The following is a 20,594-nucleotide window of genomic DNA, read 5'->3' on the forward strand; positions in this document are numbered from 1 at the left end:
AGGACTCCTTGTTCTTCTTCACGCTGAAGATAGTTCTTAATGGCTTTCGTTGTATGTTTGGGGTCATTGCCATGCTGCATAATAAATTTAATAAGTATCTGCCTGTACTTCTCAGCATTGAGGAGACCATTAATTCGGACCAAATCCCCAACTCCATTTGCAGAAATGCAGCCCCAAACTTGCAAGGAACCTCCACCATGATTCACTGTTGCCTGCAGACACTCATTCGTATACCGCTCTCCAGCCCTTCGGCGCACTAACTGCCTTCTGCTACAGCCAAATATTTCAAATTGTGACTCATCTGTCCAGAGCACCTGCTGCCATTTTTCTGCACCTCAGTTCCTGTGTTTTCATGCATAGTTGAGTCGCTTGGCCTTGTTGCCACGTCGGAGGTGGCTTTTTGGCCGCAAGTCTTCCATGAAGGCCACTTCTGACCAGACTTCTCCGGACCGTAGATGGGTGTACCAGGGTCCCACTGTTTTCTGCCAATTCTGAGCTGATGGCACTGCTGGACATCTTCCGATTGCGAAGGGAATTAAGCATGATGTGTCTTGCATCTGCTGCAGTAAGTCTCCTTGGCCGACCACTGCGTCTACGGCCCTCAACATTGCCTGTTTCATTGTGCTTCTTCAAAAGAGCTTGGGCAGCACATCTGGAAACCCCTGTCTGCCTTGACATTTCTGCCTGGGAGAGACCTTGCTGATGCAGTAGAACTACCTTGTGTCTTGTTGCTGTGCTCAGTCTTGACATGGTGTATGACTTTTGACAGTAAACTGTCTTCAGCAACCTCACCTTGTTAGCTGAGTTTGGTTGTTCCTCACCCAGTTTTATTCCCCCTACCCAGCTATTTCTGTTTCAGTTAAAGATTGTGTTTCAACCTACATATTGTATTGATGATCATTAGCACCTGTTTGGTGTAATTGTTTAATCAGACACCTGACTATATGCCTACAAAATCCCTGACTGTGTGCAAGTGTATCTAGATGAACTGATGCTGTTTTGAAGGCAAAGGGTAGTCACACCAAATATGGATTTGATTCGAACATCTTCCAACAGAGCATTAAAAATGGCAAGCACAAGCCATCAAAGTCTTTTGCCCCCTCTTCATAACCTACCATGTTTTAGATTCAAGTTAGTAATGTTTCCATTTCCTGTTTACATCATGTGAGTTTTAAGACAACCCTTACTCTAAAGCCTGAGCTTGATTTGTTGCATTGATTCCACTCCTGTAGCCAGTAGGAGAAAATGCTTTAAGTTAACAAGGCAAGGCAAGAGATGTGAACTTCACTTAGCTCAAGTTAGCTGGCCGAGATGGCAGTCAGGTTCCTGCCTGAGGCCTGTGGCAGGTTTCCAGCTGCACAGCTTGTGTGTCAGGGAGAGCAACCATTCAGAAATCTAGAGTCTGATTAGAATTCAGTTCCTTGTTTTGCCACTGGCTTCTTTACTGGCAAAAAAAAACACTTCAGAGCTCTTCTGGGATTGAAAAAACAATATGAATTTGCTTGCTGTTACCCAGATGTTTACTGTATGGCTATCATCCTTCACCCAGCTGGTCTTAATTTCTCTCTGGGACCCTACAGGACACTCTGGTTTTTAAAAGTCTTTATTTCATTAACAGCATGCTTATTTTGGACTGCAACTACTGAATCACCCACATAGAAGCCAACATCAAAGAATAACTATTATTTTACTATCAATTTCTTAAATAAGATTTTTATATATTAATCATGGTCAAATGGTAATGCACAAAACAAATGATTTGGGTTGGTCAGGTTCTTCAGAGTGGAAAAACACAAAACAAACTTGTTCAAAACTGTTTAATATTTAATGTTTTGCCATGTTCAGCTGTGTATGTGAGGTCTGATGTCTGGTGCAGTGCAATCGATAGCTTCAGGTAGTGTCAAACATAATGTTACCAAAAACTACAGCATATTCATAACACTATAGAGGTGCTTATTATGCAATTTTGGAAGCACTCAATATTGTCATCAAGCATATGCAAATAAAGCACTTTCATATCAATTCATTATGACAAACAGCCCTACACTGGGAAAGATTGCATGTATATATTTACAGCATCTGTGTTTGCTCTTTCATCAATGCCAGTGAAGCACAGTAATTTAGATTCAATCGTTACACAAATTAGAAGAAAACAGAAAAGCTATTTAAAGCACACATGCAAGCTGATCAGGAATAATGAGCAATTTATCAGCCAAAAATTAACTTGTCACTAATTTTAAGGACGACTGTAATTGAAATGGGGAGCTTAGGGACATCTTATCAGCTGCGGTGAGATTAGTCAAAGCGATTAAGCTATTGATAGGGTATATTGTATCGATTAGGGTATATTGTCAAAAGTGTAGAATTGAGAACAAGGGCAGTGATGTTCAGACTGTACAATGCACTAGTTAGAGCTCATCTGGATACTGTGGACAGTTCTGGGCTCCACACTTCAAGAAAGATATCGCTGCTCTAGAGGCAGTTCAGAGGAGAGCAACCAGACTTATTCCAGATCTGAAGGGAATGTCCTACTGAGAGACTGAGGGACCTGAACCTTTTCACCCTGGAACAGAGGAGACTACGTGGGGACTTGATTAAATCATGAAGGGCATCGAACACATCAAACCAGAGGAGCTTTTCCAGATCAGCAGGGACACACACACCCGGGGACACAAATGGAAATTGGGCTTCAAGGCATTCAAAATGGAAAACAGGAGACACTTCTTCATACAGAGAGGCGTCACAATCTGGAACAAACTCCCCAGCGATGTGGTTGAAGCTGAACATGTGGGAACATTTAAAATCAGACTGGAAAGGATCCTTGGATCACTTAGATATTAATGGACACCAAACGATCATGATGGAGCGAATGGCCTCCTCTCGATTGTAAACTTTCTTATGTTCTTATGATACAGTAACTGGCGTTTAATGAAGAAAAAGTTTACTTAACCACTCCTTTACGCAAATGTAACTATTTTTCTCAGTGATAGGATACATATGAAACATAGTATAACTATAATCTATTCATCATTGAAAAAGCAGGACCTGTGTCAGTTATTCTGTATTCTAGAATTTCATTTCTGGCCTTCAAAATCAATGAAAGGATAATGCAAACAGCTTTTCATTTTTTTGAAAGGGAATCTGCATTTTGAGTGTTTATTTTTTAAGTTGTGCAGCTGGCACCCTGCCATAAATAAATAATTTAAGCATACATGTATAATTCAGTAAGATGCACGCTAATGAAAAGAATGAAAAGCGATGCTGTGAGAAGTTTTTTGATTCCACATATCTTAGACTGGTTATGCTTCCTTTATAAATAAGATATCGTATATACACAGCTGAGTTGGCATGGAGAGTTAACAGAGGCAGACTAGACATCTGTTTTTCTCACATTTCACGTGGTAGTTATCAGTTGGCCAGAGCTGAAGATGGCTGTACTCTTAAAACATTTATAGACACTCTGAGTAAAGACCTGCTGTTTTCCTTTTTCCTAATTAGAACACAAGTTGGAATATGACACATAAATCGTAAAAGGTTGGAATGTTTTTATCGTTTAAATTTGTAACATTAGGAGTTTGCATTTCCTTTGTTTAAGACAAAAAAAAGGTGTTTATAATTAACACCACAAACCTCCTGGGGGATGTTCCATGCCATGTAGACGTGACTCTTGAACTCGTCCATCCAGACCTCGGCCACTCGCAGGGCGTTTCTCCTGACGTGGGCGGTCAGGTCCTCGGTGTAGGGCTTGTGGGCCCTCTCGATGTGCGCGATTCTGGAGCATGGGAGGACCTCCACGCTGCCCCCACACTGCCACACCTGCCGCGACAAGCACAGACAATGAGCATGGTCAGTACATAGCTCATACAGCAGTCTGATACAACCAGGTTAGAGACATGGATTCACATTAAAAAGTCCACTAAGAGAAGATGTTTCGATTAATTTGATTATATTCTTCAGAAATGTGCTATTCATGAGTACATTTTTTCTTGATAAAATGTAGCTGTATTTAAATAAGCTGGTCTACACATGGCTAAAATCACATATTAACATGTTTTGGATCTTGTTAATTTTTTGCATTTTGACGTCTGTTGTGTGTCCGGCAGATAGTTCGTTTGTCCTGATAACAGCTAATTCTTCTAGGAATTCCTTTCAGATGTGACTCTTTAAGTGAGTGGCTGTTTTTTGTTTTTGGTTTGTTTGTTCTTTTAAGTTCATATGCTTGGAAAGTAAACGATTTTGCAGAAGATTTGATATACAAAATTATATCTGTTTTAATATCTGTCCAGTCTCACACAGAGCAGATTCACCTCAGAAGATAATTACCTAGATTTCATTGCCTGACATGTCAATGCTAATGTGTAATTAACTCCTGGTGATCCTAAGATCCTGTTTCTTACTTCATACGCCTTTTCCCCAGTCCTGATAGCAAGCTCGTAATTAATCAGCATGTAGCACCAACAAATGATCATGCTGGGATTTTCAGTAGCCCAGAAAAAATTTCAAAATGTTTTTCATGTTTTCTTTTTCCCTTTTTAACCCAATAGAACAAAAAAAGCTTTCATACAGTTCTAAACACTGCCATTTGAACCAGGATAAAAGGAAGTTTAAAATTACCTAAAATGTGATTACGTCAGGAGAATAGAAAGATGAGAAACCGTTACCAAGGTTATACAGTGGGAAAGTATTACTTTGTTAACGAGCTTGATCACAACCCACACCCGACTTGCAAAATGTCAGAAAATAACTTGAAAAGATTTTGTGTTGCTCAGTCTATTCGGCTCTCAATTATATTAGACTCAAGTAGCACTCAAGTAGAGTTTGTGAAAGTATTCTTAGCAATCACTGTAAAACTAACAGAAAATATATCTATATATCTATATATAGATATATAGACAGAATGGACTCAGGCTTTTAGTGGATGAGTAACTTTGGAGCCTCAGACCCTGCTTACTCAAAGAATAAGTCCCAGCACAGAAAAATGCGTGCTGCAAAGGTAGGCAAAGACATTCGCTTCTGTCAGTGTACCACAACCGACGAGGAGCCACAGTACAGAAAGATGGATCCTTTATTAAAGCAGGTACATAATTACAAAGCTCTGAGGTGGAATAAATGAAATGTATTGTACCTTTTTCAAAATTAAATTGCAATCTACAGGCCAACGAGGCAGTGACCATCTCTTCAGATGAATTACGCTTGATGTACTACCCCCTGCTGGGACTGATATCCTTCTGGGTGGTATTTCTCAGCCGCAGTGGATGTTACTTGCTTTGGCCGTGAAGCTTCCCCGCCCCCTTCTTTGCTAATGTAATTTGCTTAATTATTGATTTTCTTCAAGCTCTCTTAAATGTTAGGTGTGTAGCACTGTTCAAATTAAATGCTGATTTGATTTTTTTTCTCATTAATAAATCCGAACTCAACATATATTGACAAAATGCTTCTGCTTCCACATCATTTTACAACTGACTTTAAATATCGATCCTAAGCTGGATGTTACATATTTCAGTTTTGTTTCCATTATTTAGCAGCAAAGCACGCCTGTTGAAAAGTAGAATATTATCCCATCACTTAACTTAGTTTAGTTGAGTTTATTAATGCACGTATTCCACTCCCCAACCCCTGAAACCACACACTGCCTTGTGCCGTGTTATTTTCAAAGATAATATAGTGCTGCACTTTTAAGGCACAATTCATGGCTCAGCTATTGTTTTTGAAGATGGCTTACAGCTGAGATAATGCGTCTTACACTGAGAGCTAAGCTCTTTGGCTGACAAGGTTACCTGATTTACTTACAACTAGGGATGATGAAAAAAACTTGTCAGGAGCCAAAAGCAACAGAACCAACTTTACCAGAGATGTCATCCATTCCTTGGACGAGGACCCGTTTTTCAAGAAGCGGACGATAAAAGTGTCAGGTGCCTTATCACGATGCAGTAAGGTTACACTGGGCCGTACATCACAGAAAAAATCTCAGTGTCATTGGTCTAACCTTTCTTAATGTGCATAGAATGTGCTTCTTTCCTCAACGCTCTATGTAGTGCCATACTTACTTTTATAACTGCATAAGAAACATAGTAATGAATAACACTATATGTAACTGAACACACACACACACATGCATATATATTTATACACACACACGTAACCAAGCAATGTGTGCTAGGCGCTTTATTCTTAGCCAGGTGATGTTAACATATGCTTTGAGTTACTGTGAATTAAATCTATTCTCACATTAGATATCCTGGTACTGCTATTGTTCCAGTTCATGTTAAACAAACAGACACACAAACAAGTAAACAAAGCGTGGTTTCTGGCTTCATACAGGAGTGACAGTGGTCTTTCATCCGCTACAGCTGTCTGCTCCTGTTACAAATGCCTCCCTGCAGGAAACTGCTTACAGCACAGAGTTTCTGTCACACTTGTCCGACAGCAGGGGTTCTCTACTAAGCCCGTGCTGAACATCAGCCCCGATGTGTTAACAGTATAGCCTGTGTCACAGCTGGCAGGGGTAGTATGCCCAGAACACACCCAAGGGTTCGCAATGCCAGGAATTCCTTTCAACGTACCTCTGTCACACGTCCGCAGTGTGCGAGTCGCAGTGTGCTGCAGGCATGTGGGCTGGGAGAGCAGGGCAGGGTGGGTGAAACAGCATGTCACAACACAGCAGAATTACAGCTGAATTCCTGACGCATGTTTAAAATCATGTAGAGTATGGTGGAAATCCGTCACTCAAGTCTTAATAAATGGTTACATCAAAGGGGTCTTTTTCTTTTTTGTGTTTCCCTCTTTCTTTATTTGGTTTCCATTGTTTTTACCTCTTAACAGTCTTATGCAAACTGAGCTCCAATTATTTTGTCAAGCATTAAGTTCCAACACAGCAGGAATTAACGGCTGATAACTGACTAGCTACAGTTATAAGTGTCTCATGCAAAAGACAAAGGCCCCTCTGCTGAGGAGGGTATTAATGGTATTATAAACCACAACATATTATTTTTCTGTATATCCAGTTAATAGGATCATATTGTTTCCACAACAAATTTTTCTGATCTAAAAGACTGTGATGTTTAATTCTAAATTCACAGAGAAAACACTGAAACATTAACTGTGACTTCTCCTTTTAACAAAATAATAATCCAAGAATATATTTTTAAATTTCCTCATTTGCCTTTTCTCTGAATTCTTTGACTATGCTGTGCTAGTGTAGCACATTTTATTTATTTGTGTCTTATTGGTGGCTATTTTTAAATCCCCCCCTTGGTGACGGGTCTTGTGCAGCTGAAATCAAAAGTGCAATTTCCAGACTCCCTCTGAGTTTTCGTGTGATATAAAAATGTAACTTCAAAATCAAATTATTGGTTCAAAATGTTCAGCTCTCCAGACAGTTGTTACTGAATAATGCCGGATCTGCTAGACACTTGAGTTGGTGATATAATAATTGGCCTTATAATTCAAGGTAATTCCTCCCCTAGTGACCCACTGTGCTAACTTCTAATTTAGAAACACAATAGGCCTGTGATTAATGGCCCACTTTTCCAGCTGAAAATGCTTCAGTTGATGTTTGATGGAAACTGCTTATCCATTCAAAACTGTACTGTATATGTGTGTATTACCACAAATAAATACCAAGACTCCTTGACATTTAGTCACACAGCAGATGTCAAATCTTGTTTCACAACCTAATTGTTTGTCAATTGCAGAACACAAAAAAAAACAAAACAAAGTAATGACCCATCCACATTTTGGAGCAAAATCAGATCTTTCGCCTTACGATTCAGTACAACACAATACATTTAATCTCAGTAAATGGCTGCCTTAGAAATCATTACATCAGTTTGGAAACTCAGTGGAAGCCCACTGAACCGACTTTGGTGTCTTATAATAGAAAATGGCCCCTGCTAGAGATGTACACAGACAACATAAAGCAAGCAATGTTCAAGGTCAGTACTGATGAGGTTAGCAGCTATAGTTCAAGCAAAGCAAGGATTTAAGACTGCTCTCATGAAAGATGGTGGAAAGTGCATTATCAAAAGAAAGACTTGGCAGGTTGGATTTAGTAATAGTACGAGGCTGCATTGCGGTACCGTCTTGGCCAGAAAAGTAGTTTCAAACGTCTGAACAGTAGAAACACACCAAGAACCTCTTCAAGAGCACAGTTTGCACAAGATTCATGAAGAATACAGAATAAATAAAGAAGTATTCTTGAAGGAAATCTTTTAGCTTGCACAGTAATGCTGAAGGTTTTGTTTTAATTTACACTCTCTCCCAAGTGAGACTCAATTCATTGTTCAAACTGAGCATTACAATTCCTTCCAAAAACCCTGCCTTAAACCTTTCCCTGACCTCAGTCTCACTTGTGTATGTGTATATAAATTGGTACTCTGCACTATTCCATTTTTTTACTACTTGTAGTGGACACTTGCACGTCATTATTTAAAGTTGCAATTAACATGCATCGATGGCAAGGAGGTCTGAGTCTTTCCTCTGGTGAGGTTGTCAGGATTTATTTCATTGTATTTACCTTGAGTTAGATGCTTCATTAAGGCTATCCCAGCCTATAAAAACAGCATGGGACACTGGAGAATTTACCCTCTCTTGACTATTCGTCATAATTGTGTCATTCTGATAAAAATAGAACCTTTTATTGCCAAACAGGATATAACAGCTTGTGGTTTTAGTTTGCGGTCCCTTATTAAAAGAAGATGAACTGTGTGTCGCTATGAAATGAGACAATCTGACATTGAAAGGGAAAAATAATAAAACATTCAGAGAGATGTCACATTAGACTTGCATTCAAGGCTGAAAGTACAAAGAGCTCGGCTCATCTGTAATCTTAATTATGAATCTTCAAACAGAGGATGCTAAATGCTATGAGAAGAAGATCCATGTTTCCTTCTCTGCAGTTTAATGATTGATGATGATCTGTAATGTAATTGTTTGCTGGAATTCAAATTGTGGCATTTGCATTTGGCATTACTAATTACTGGCTCTCTGGAGTTACACTAGGGGCCAGATTAAATCAAGACTTTGACCCACCTGCTAATAGGAAACTACAGAACTGTACTCAGTTGCGCTTCATTTTCATATGACACTTTCTTCTAATCAGAAATGTCACCGCTATGATGTACAGGTTTGTAGTTTGCTATTAGCAGGTGGGTCACAGTTTTGATTTAATCCGGCCCTAGGTCTCCTGGATCCACAGAATGCAGGTGGAAAAAAAAACATATTATTGGATGGCATCTGATACGGTCTATACGGAGCTCAGTGGAGCAGGTGTATTAAATATTATCCATGCCATAGAGTTATTATTAGCACCCCCCAGGGAATCCCATGTTACTCCATTTCCCCCCTTGGCCCATCTGCTCGATGGTTTTGATAATACATTCCAGTACATCTGAGTGATGAATAATAGCAAGCAGACAGAAATCAAAAGAACAATAAATGTTATTGGAGGTGGGGGGAGTCCAGCGATTGCTTGAGTATCTTTTTAAGGCAGGAAAGATGCTGTAGCTGAGGCCTTTGAGCCTCCAAAGACACAATTGTCCTACTAAAAAGAGGCTTCTTTGAGAGCTCTTAGTGGTACAGAAATATCCTTTCTTTCATTAACTGACAGCTGGTTTCATTAGGTAGACATAAGCACTTAAATACCAATTTTCTTTATTCAATTCTGAAAGGCTGAACCATTCACACGTTCCTCTTAAAAAAGAAGAAAAAAACATTCTTCTATATATATACATATATACTTTTTTCTGTTTAGTGAGGGCAGCCTCGTGATGCAATTAAGGTTATAATTTACATTTTAATGATGGATAGCAGAAAGCTTGGCAGAAGTGAATGAGAACCTGAAGAAGCTTGAGATCCTGCCATGTGTTCAGATAAAGGGGTGGAAAGCTGCTTTGTCTAATAACGGTCTTTTAAAGGGTATAGCCATAGATGAACCTGGAAACACAGGTGAGAAGCTTATATCTACGTTTCCTGTTTTGGTACTGTTCACTCATGAGGAGTGGCACCAGTAACTGGCATTTTGTGTCTCACAGCAGTTAAAGTGGAGGCATCACTCACCCTGACACCCAGCTCCACATTCTCACCACCATAGATCTCCATGCCTTCGTCGAGTAACCCGATCTCTTCAAAATACTGTCTGTCCACTATAAAGCACCCAATCAGAGCAGGGCTCCTGGAAGACAAACACGTTTCACATAGTTCAATTAGCTTTTCAATACTAACTGTTAAATAACATGATTTATTTAAGGGCCTGTTCCAACACATCTTGAAGCTTAATTCAATTGTTATGCTTCTTTTAAAATAAATAATCTGAAAGCACAAAATTAATTTGAAAATGCAGTTTCACATTAGTAGCAGGTCAGTCCTTAAAGCTTTCCTATCATATGGTGAAGCTTCCTGTCCTTCGCCCATCCAAAGCTGGCAGTCCTAAAGCAGGCGCAAGAGCAACCTTTTCTGAACAATTTGTGTCCACTTGAGGTATGATTGATGCCAAATATAAATATATTTACAATGCAGCAATAAACAAATATATAGGGTAAACAATTCCAGCAGCACAATTAATTTCCTGTTTACTAGCATTTTCATAGACTTATCGATTACTGTACATTAAAAACAATGCCCTTCCATGGGGATCTTGGGTGCCACAGGACAGTAAAACCAGATCAATTATTTACTATAAGCATCATTAATTTATAAGGTACACTTTCAAAAATAGTGTAGGGACTGATTAAATACTCTGTTGTTTCGATTTGGTAATGCACTTTCTGTTGGCTGAAGTTGAAACTGATGATGCCTTAACATAACTGGGATTTCCAAGGATAAATTTGTTTGTAATCTTAAAAATCAACTAAACAGTAACACAAAAGCAGCAGTACTGGTACCTTATTGGAGCGGTATTGTTCCTCAGATTCCACCAGGACTTGGGGGGGTTGAGGTAACGGCACCACAGCTCCCAGTCAAAGCCCTGGGCCGACAGTGGATACTCCTCGATCTCAAAGGTGTCGTATTTTATGTTGTCGAAAGACGGGGAGATAATTCGAGTTCTGTCTTCTTTAATCCTCAGGAGAATGGGTTCAGCCCTTAAAAGAGAAAGAGAAAACCAAAGATTGAAAGCTGCAAGAGATCCATTTGAGACTATGTATGTATACATAAAACATTTGTGTCTGCTAAACAGGGACAGATGTCTGCATGGCATGTGTTTTAAAACATGCTAATTGGGAAAACAAAATCAAAAACAAGATGGTTGGGACATCAGAGTTTGTGCCGTATAAAATGTAATATTTCAGTCAAAGTTAATTCATCGAAGTGGCATCAAAAGTGTTAATGTTTAAAAACCTCTGCACCATTTATTTACTGCCTACACCATATGAATGTAAACACTGCACTGTTTTTGTATATTTGCTATATTTGGTTTTCAACACCTACCTAGACAATCCTATTCTGAAGATTGTTCATAAAAGTGGTATTATGTCAGCAGATGCTTTCTCTATTGCGCATTGAAAGGATGTATACAATTCTATGCAGTCAATTTACGTTTCTATATAGCTGTCATCCTGTATGTCTTGGCAAATCGATGCAATTTCCATAGAACCTGAAAGAGAACATTCTTCTGTTTTCTATGCAATACACTTTTTCACATTTTTTCTTTTCTTTTTTAACTATCAGAGATAATAGATGTGAATTTCATTAAGTGGTGAATAAATCACCGCTGTCCTGGTGGCTACTAAACCTATTGATCACTGGCATTTACGCAAAATCTCTACGGGCAATTTACTTTGTAATTGAAATGTTAAATATATAGGGACATGATTAATATTAAAATTAGTGACTTCCTGACTCAATGATTGTAATCTTAGTGTAATGCGGAAAAAATATGGCCAGAATGCAAAAAACGATTTTGGAAGTGTCCCCAACAAAGATGTATGTAAGTGAATTCAGCAAGGGAATAACTCTCACCATAGAAATTAATGTAGTCAATGTATAATTTTTTGGTACATTGAATAGGTTTTACAGTTGAAAAATTGCAAATAATGGAAACAATAAAAAAGACACATAAAAAAACAATGAGTTAGTTAATTTGTGCTCCATCGTTGGCTGAATTACATTTTGATGCCTGAGCTCTCTCTAGGATACGTTCACATAGAATGTATTGCTGTGTATTTTAATTTTCTGATTACTCTGCTGGCCTTTTAAGCTGTAATTGACACAGTTTAATTGTCTTCATTATATCATAAATAATGTAATGACAAATAAGCCCAGATATTTTGCTTAAACAAGGCTGATTATCATTTGCTCTGTTTACCAAAATGTCACCTGCTGTGCTGTTCAAGCTTCCTACATGTCACGTGCTGCAGAATCGTATGAGTGTTAAAACTATAGAACAAGTCCTGCTGTTTAACCTGCAAAATGATTATTAAAGGTGTTTACATTAGAAATTACAACTGGGGATGCACAGAACTTGTTCTTAAACCCCACCGCTTCAATCACGTGAAGAAATATTCCGGTTATGTATCCTAACACAGTGACATTACTCTTTTATTTATTATATTACATTAGGATTCATCAGACGTCTGATTAGCAGCTATGAGACACTGACACAAATGGCTTAGTCATCGAATACACAAGGGCACATCAGGACAAGTTCACTGTCGAAAGAGCAGGTTATACACCTCTGAGCATTTCACCTAAAATCTATAACTCGTCAGAAGAGCAGAACAATTCAGATTGAATCAACATAAAGAGATGGAAGGTATACACATTAGCATTCATGGTCACCAGAGCCCTGAACTCATGGAAGGCACGTAAAAGCAGGATTGTTTTCCCTTCTGTCAAACACTTTTGAGATAACCTCTCCCAAAAGGAAGAGACTTTGTGATCACTTCAGTCATGCCCAACTGACCTCCACTGACAGGACTCACCCAATAGAGTGAGTCACTTTGCCATGCTGGTTGTGGTTAGGAGAAGCCAGCCAGTGTCTGTCCTACAAATCCTATTTGAGTAATCTTATAAAATAGAAACCAATTTAACCATCATTATTTTCTATGTAACTAGGGATGCAATGATCAGAATTAAAAGCCAGTGCTCCAGGGCCAAGCACAGCTGATGTCATTAAAGACAGTGTATTTATTTCTTAGCAGTGTAACACAAAACCATGGCTGAGGTAATGGTGAATATTTCCTCCATCAACAGGAAATGGTTGAAAAGGAACATTAATTTGAAAACTAAACAATTAAATGAAGTTATTTGTGAATGCACAGTTACACACACATTAAATTACATCTAATTATGTAGCAGACTGTGAAGTGAATATGCACAGCTTATGAATACAGCACTGTGTTTGAAAATGTGAAGGTCACTGTTTTGAAGTTCTCTCTAGCGCACTGCACTTCAAAAGAACTGTGGGGGAACGGTGAGATGCGGTTTTGAAGTGATTTTATTATTATAAGCCGGGAATTCTGCTGCTAAAATGATTCCTAAAAGCTGACTTTCTAGCATTATTTTCCTATCTTGCTTTAATACCATGTTTCCCTGGATTTTGTTTTTTTTGGACGGTTTTCAAAGTCTCTGAAAGATTTGGGTCAGACTTTTGAGTGTAAGATTAAGAGGCATGTATACTCACTGTAAAGGAATTAGTCTTCCTCCCCAAGATGAAAGGAAGCTCTAATATATTCTGTAAGTACACACTATACACCTGAGGATGACCTACATAACTACAGTGAACGTTTTCTAACAATTCAATGTGAAACCAACAGTGTTTTGCATTTTCAAACCATTTCTGACCTGGTATAACTTTATCTTTACAGATTATTGTTGTTGTTGTTGTTGTTGTTGTTGTTGTTGTTGTTGTTGTTGTTGTTGTTGCACAAAGCATTACTCATTTCAGTTGCATAGATATAAAACTATATGCCATGTGCTGTGCCACAAAACCTTACTTAGATATGCCAGGAAATACATAAAAACATATGTACACTTTTGGCTGGTTTTCAATATGCTAAATTATTTTATATTCATCCCTCTGCTTTGATCAGTGATGTAGAAAGACATTCTCTAGTTATTCATCTAGATTGGTTTTAAAAGAACATGAGCAAATGCCAGTAGGGAAAATGATCTAAGGATTTTTAATTTATTTTTTCTTAACCAACTGTGGAGGCCATTGAAGACTCGTATCTATTCTGCTGAAACTAACCAAACTAAATTGGGCCACATCCTTTGGGGGTGGGGGGGATAGGGGCCCGGTGATCTGCAGTGCGGTGTATCCCAACGTTTTCAAGCTTCAGTGACCCGATTTCTGAAGGTTTCAGACACGTTTCACAGAATACATGAAAATGTGAAATCTGACCAAGCTAAACTTAAATTAGGCATACAGATTAATCTAGAGATGGGCTAACAGTTACAGGTTGATAACAATTAGGTTGATATTTAGGGTATTTCGGTTATCCACGTATTTATAGATTAACCATTTTAACAAAAAATATTACATTTTGGTCTGCGCTAAGGTGAGGGTGAGGGTTCCCAGTCAATGGAGGGGTTTATCCTTAATTATTCATTCACTGCTGCAGTGAATATATAAGTGTTGGAAGTGATCAGTTTATACACATTGAGAAAATCCTAGTCACCATCCGACGTTGAACTCCACATGGGCGTCGAAGAGGGCGACCACAGGGGCGGTGGCAGCTCTCCAGCCGCTGACTCGGGAGCGGATCAGACCCTCCTGCTGGCCGTGGCGGATGACCTTTATAAAGCCAGGCCGCTGACCATTCATCTCCTTGACGTAGTCCTGCAGTTTTTCCTTCAGCTCCTCTGGAAGCACAAGCAGCAGAAAAAGCCAGTGAGAGTTTAGCAGTGGCAGCACAGGCTATTCTGTGTGTTTTATTTAATTGTAAGAATTAGGGTTAGGTTAAATAAGTGTTTGAATCCCCTACTATCAAAGTGATTAAATAGGTGTTTGCTGGCTTGTGTGCCTTTTAATGTGAGGGGAGTCATGCCATGTGAAGGTGGGTGGTTTGAAAGCTGGCTATGGAGGTGCCAGGACCACTCCACAAGGAGAGGGCTGATTCACCCCCCGACACAACAGTCTCTCCCTCAGGGTGGGCTTCTGGGTATTCCAGTTGGATGCTGCTGGAAGCCACTTGGCAGCTTTAGATTCAACTAGTTCAATTAGGGGAAACAGAGCTCGCACAAGAGGAAAAATAACTGATTGTTTTTCCCCCGGACTGCAAAAGTGTGCCTTTGAAAAGGAGGAATGTCTCTCTTACAACTTGTGCATCTTTGCCCAAAAGTCATCAGAGCAAATAAACTACCCATAACACACCATCTCCCACTGTCTCCAGACATACACACCCATCCCTGACTGTCTGTAACCTATTTCATGCCGCGAGCGCGTCATTCACAGTGGGATTTGAAAAATCCACTTTGCTCTTAGCCTCACTCTCTAATCAGCAGGCCGAACAGCCTTCTCCTGAGTGAGTCTAGTTGGGGATTGCTGTGGTTCCATGAGGCCTGCCTGCAAATGAGGAGATATAAATAAAAGCATTTAGCCCTGCACGACAGAGTGACTGTCTACTATGGCAGGGCTGAATTATCCCAACGCAGACAACACAGCCCTTTCCACAGTCTCATCCCCAGCACTGTCAATCATCCACCTCCCGATTGTTACGTTTTCTCTTTAACTGATGCCTAATTGAAGACTAGGCACTCATATCATCATGATAGACCATTAGTGACAAATCTGAACTTCCAGGGGATGAATGGGCCTCATCCAGCTTCCGGCTGGAAAGGTATGGCAGCTACCCGAGGATAATTCAACACAGTGATCGGTTTTCGTTTTCCACTCAACATTTATGATTGTTGAACATCATGATGTTTTATGTTATGTGTAAAAAATGGTTTACCGCTTTGGCCAAAGTCTTTATTAAACTGTTGTGTCTTAATAAGAATTAATTCACTCAGGTCACAGATTGAATAAAACCCTAACGTGCCTTTTCTGTGCCACTTTCAAAAGGACGCCACTTCTAAAGCTTCTCTGTGCCGCTCTTCATGGCTTCCTCATCCTCATCAAAGCGGCAGAAACTCACACTGCTCAAGGGTACGCAGCGAGAGGGGAAATGTACTGTATGATGCCACACACAAGTCTCTTCAGTCACTCACTGTCTTTATCTTGCACATAAAAGGCCCTTCACTTTCTCTTTGACAAATTGAAGGTTCACAGATGGATTGGTTCTCATTTCCTCAGATGGATTTGTGACCTTTTGGCATTTGTACTTCTGCAATTCTTTAAATGGTTGCAGATGAGATGCTATCGGAAAGCATTCAGAAGGTTTAGACAGATCTAACCAGATAAAAAGAGATGCTTAATGCACATCAGGCCACACTGGCTGTGTCAGATTAAAACAGGTCACTCACAATTGAGGGGGGTGCTCATAAATCCTGTCTCGATGTGAAATTATAACATCGGAAGGTATTGGTTTGGTTTGTACTCTCTACAGAATGTGTATGTTATATGTATATATATATATATATATATATATATATATATATATATATTTATATGTATATATATATATATATAACTTTCAGTCTGTTCTTGTTGATGTTACATCATTTGACATCTGTTAGAAACAAAACAGATGACTTATCACTCCCTTAAGCCTGATCTGTGTCTGTTTGTTCACATTCTACAAGTAAGCATTAAGTTTCTAATAGCACTAGCCAGATGGTATGATTTACAGGAATTAAGTGAGAATTACATTAGTGGCCATTAATTATTTATACAGTACTGTGAAAAAATGCTGTAAAGTAAGAATGCTTTCAAAAATAGACATGTTAATAGATTATATTAATCAATTAACAAAATGCAAAGTGAGTGAACAGACGAAAAATCTACATCAAATCAATATTTGGTGTGACCACCCTTTGCCTTCAAAACAGCATACATTCTTCAAGGTACACTTGCACAGTTTTTGAAGGAACTCGGCAGGTAGGCTGTCCCAAACATCTTGGAGAACTGACCACCATTCTTCTGTGGATTTAGGAAGCCTCAGTTGCTTCTCTCTCTTCATGTAATCCCAGACAGACTCGATGATGTTGAAATCAGGGCTCTGTGGGGGCCATACCATCACTTCCAGGACTCCTTGTTCTTCTTCACGCTGAAGATAGTTCTTAATGGCTTTTGTTGTATGTTTGGGGTCATTGCCATGCTGCATAATAAATTTAATAAGTATCTGCCTGTACTTCTCAGCATTGAGGAGACCATTAATTCTGACCAAATCCCCAAATGCATTTGCAGAAATGCAGCCCCAAACTTGCAAGGAACCTCCACCATGATTCACTGTTGCCTGCAGACACTCATTTGTGTACCGCTCTCCAGTCCAGAGCACCTGCTGCCATTTTTCTGCACCCCAGTGTGTTCGTGCATAGTTGAGTCGCTTGGCCTTGTTGCCACGTCGGAGGTATGGCTTTTTGGCCGCAAGTCTTCCATGAAGGCAACTTCTGACCAGACTTCTCCGGACAGTAGATGGGTGTACCAGGGTCCCACTGTTTTCTGCCAATTCTGAGCTGATGGCACTGCTGGACATCATCCGATTGCGAAGGGAAGTAAGCATGATGTGTCTTGCATCTGCTGGAGTAAGTCTCCTTGGCCGACCACTGTGTCTACGGCCCTCAACGTTGCCCATTTCTTTGTGTTTCTTCAAAAGAGCTTGGACAGCACATCTGGAAACCCCTGTCTGCCTTGACATTTCTGCCTGGGAGAGACCTTGCTGATGCAGTAGAACTACCTTGTGTCTTGTTGCTGTGCTCAGTCTTGACATGGTGTATGACTTTTTACAGTAAACTGTCTTCAGCAACCTCACCTTGTTAGCTTGGCTGTTCCTCACCCAGTTTTATTCCTCCTACACAGCTGTTTCTGTTTCAGTTAATTATTGTATTTCAACCTACATATTGAATTGATGATCATTAGCACCTGTTTGGTGTAATTGTTTAATCAGACACCTGACTATATGCCTACAAAATCCCTGACTGTGTGCAAGTGTATCTAGAAGAATTGATGTTGTTTTGAAGCCAAAGGGTGGTCACACCAAAAATGGATTTGATGTAGATTTTTCTTCTGTTCACTCACTTTGCATTTAGTTAATTGATTAATATAATTTATTAACATGTCTATTTTTGAAAGCATTCTTACTTTACAGCATTTTTTCACACCTGCCTAAAACTTTTGCACAGTACTGTATACTCTAAAGAAATAACACGTTACACACAAGCAGTCCTGCACACAAAATGTAATACAGTAGTAACACACACCAGAGGCTGTTTGAGAATCTGTACATTTCAGCCTGTGCAGAAAAGGTGAAAGGCTTGAGATGCAATGAATGCCTATTTGCCTCAGAGTAAATGAAAGCCTCTCCATGCTTTAGAAGATTCTGACTCTACCCAGACCTTGTAATACAATTAGCGTGAGCATCAAGCTTCAGTCCATTTTTCTCAGTGACTTTGTAGGTGTTCAGAAAAACAAATCAAACACAGACTGCCAATTTATCATATTGGATGTCCTAATTTGCATGCAATGCAGGCATGTTGTCAACAACTCATTCATGAGTTTAATATTTTGTTTCCTATCACTGGCTTAATTTTATGCAAACAAAACGTCCCATTAACATTCTGTGGACATTACCTATGGGGGACTATGAGAGACAAAATTGGCTTAATCAGTGTAAAGTTCTGCTACTAAGGTCAGGGTGTTAAGCCTCACTGTAAACCCATCCCAACTTGAGGATTTAAATCACACTCAGTGCTTTTAACGGGCTCAAACTGCCAGTTTCTCGGGCCCCAGCTGGCGGTGGTAAGGTGTGTGCCGAATGAGAGCAGTGCTATAGTTGGTTGGGCAGTCTCCAGGGGAATAAAGGGGACTAGCTAAAGGACAAGAGGCAGCAGGTCTTTGTATCCCCGCAGATAGAAGCTGCAGGGGGTTCAAATGAGACTAGAAAAGAAGAGGAAGACAAACAATCCTCCTGGGAAATGTACCATGGGGTATATTGCATCCTGAGAGAAATAGACTGGAACCTAATTTGTCAAACTTCTGAAACAGCAAGAGTCTTTTACCAATCCAGATGCAGCTTTTTATTTCTTTATTACTCCATTCATTCATTCTTTACATCTATATTTATTTTTCTTTCTTTAGGAAGGTACATATTAATTTAAAGGCTGTGACTAACGTGGAGCAGTACGTGTCACCAGCTATGAAGTCACATAAGGGCCACCCAAGGCATCTTCTACACTGCAACCTGCTGACTGAACTGCAGCTGCTTATTTCTGAAGGACCTTATTACCTTTCATGTCCTTCTCACGTATTCGTTTTCTTCTCCACATATTGTTCAGCAGAATCCCATAATGCACAGTGACAACAATGTAACGTCACATCACTATAAGCTCCCTTGCAGCCTCGTCTGAGGTCAGTGGTATTCACAATTCTCAGCACTTCCTCCACTGGCTTTGATCATTGCCATCTACTGAGAAGACCGATTTCCCCCTCCGCCCCCCGTCGGTGCGAAAAACTTTGCTGAGCTGCCACCTATAATTAAGATCTACAGTATATGATGCAGACCAATTTCTAATCTCATTGCAGGCAGCCTGGAGGAGGTAATTGGCTGACACAAGGAATACAAATAAGTGATCTCTGTTTGCAAATAGGGCCGTTGTTTCTTCTAATTATATGACCACTGTACAAATTTCACACTGAAAACAATGGCACCGAAGATTTCCACATTTCGAAGCATTGACTCAAATCAATCTATTGTAATAAGGAATTAACTCAAAACAGGGATTTAGCACTAACCGCAAAGCACTGAACTACAGGTTGCCAGTAATTTTGATATGTGGGTTGGTATTATATTATTTTAAACTGTATTTACTGTATGTGAAGCTACTCAATATTCCAATGCTACAATTTTAAATGTAAAAAGCTGTTTGGTCTGTGATTTTAAAGTCCATTTTTTTATCCTAGTGTATGTCCTCCACTTTATCAAGCAAGTCAATGAAGCCACATCCACAATTCTCTGCTCCCTATTAAATAATCTCTGTAATAACACTTTATATTGCAAAGGCATTAATAAATGATTGATCCATAGTTTATAAAACTGTTATGAACCATTCATAATTCCCATTAAAAATGATCAAGTAATCTTTATAAGATATGATTTATCATTTATAATGAAGATATGAAATAGAAGACAGCACCCAAAACACTAGTTTGTTCATAAAAAAAAGATAAATGCTATATTATAATGGTTTATTGATCATTTATAATGGGAATCATCAACTATGAGTTATAAACTATTTACCAATCATTTATTTATGACACAATAAAGTGTTACCATTATTTCTGAAAATGGTAGCAGGTAGCATCCTCTGACAATTACAAAGCTGCTCAGCACATAGACGAGGTCTGAGTTGACTATAGTTTATCCAACTTGACATGCTGTCTGCAGTAAATTGTGTAACTATATCATAAACCAACAGAGACTAAATTCACAAAGCTGCACCATATTCATCTGGAGAAGAATGCCGTTAATAATCAAGTTCACCAATAGGTAAACAACAAA

At 39.3% G+C, this 20,594-nt stretch overlaps 1 protein-coding gene across 2 annotated transcripts in view; it reads right to left on the reverse strand.

Moving 5' to 3' along the window:
• The window catches only part of galnt18b (UDP-N-acetyl-alpha-D-galactosamine:polypeptide N-acetylgalactosaminyltransferase 18b), a 148,200-nt gene that overhangs the window by 37,901 nt on the left and 89,705 nt on the right, over window positions 1–20,594 (reverse strand). For both annotated transcript variants that reach the window (XM_066700416.1, XM_066700415.1), the window contains exons 4-7: window positions 14,616–14,799; window positions 10,881–11,078; window positions 10,057–10,171; window positions 3,631–3,816 (exon numbers count right to left, since the gene is read on the reverse strand). In XM_066700416.1, the coding sequence (XP_066556513.1) occupies window positions 3,631–3,816; window positions 10,057–10,171; window positions 10,881–11,078; window positions 14,616–14,799 (683 nt within the window). The remainder of the gene's footprint in view (window positions 1–3,630; window positions 3,817–10,056; window positions 10,172–10,880; window positions 11,079–14,615; window positions 14,800–20,594) is intronic.

The sequence above is a fragment of the Amia ocellicauda genome, chromosome 4 (genome assembly GCF_036373705.1).
Source record: "Amia ocellicauda isolate fAmiCal2 chromosome 4, fAmiCal2.hap1, whole genome shotgun sequence".
Lineage (NCBI taxonomy): Eukaryota > Metazoa > Chordata > Actinopteri > Amiiformes > Amiidae > Amia > Amia ocellicauda.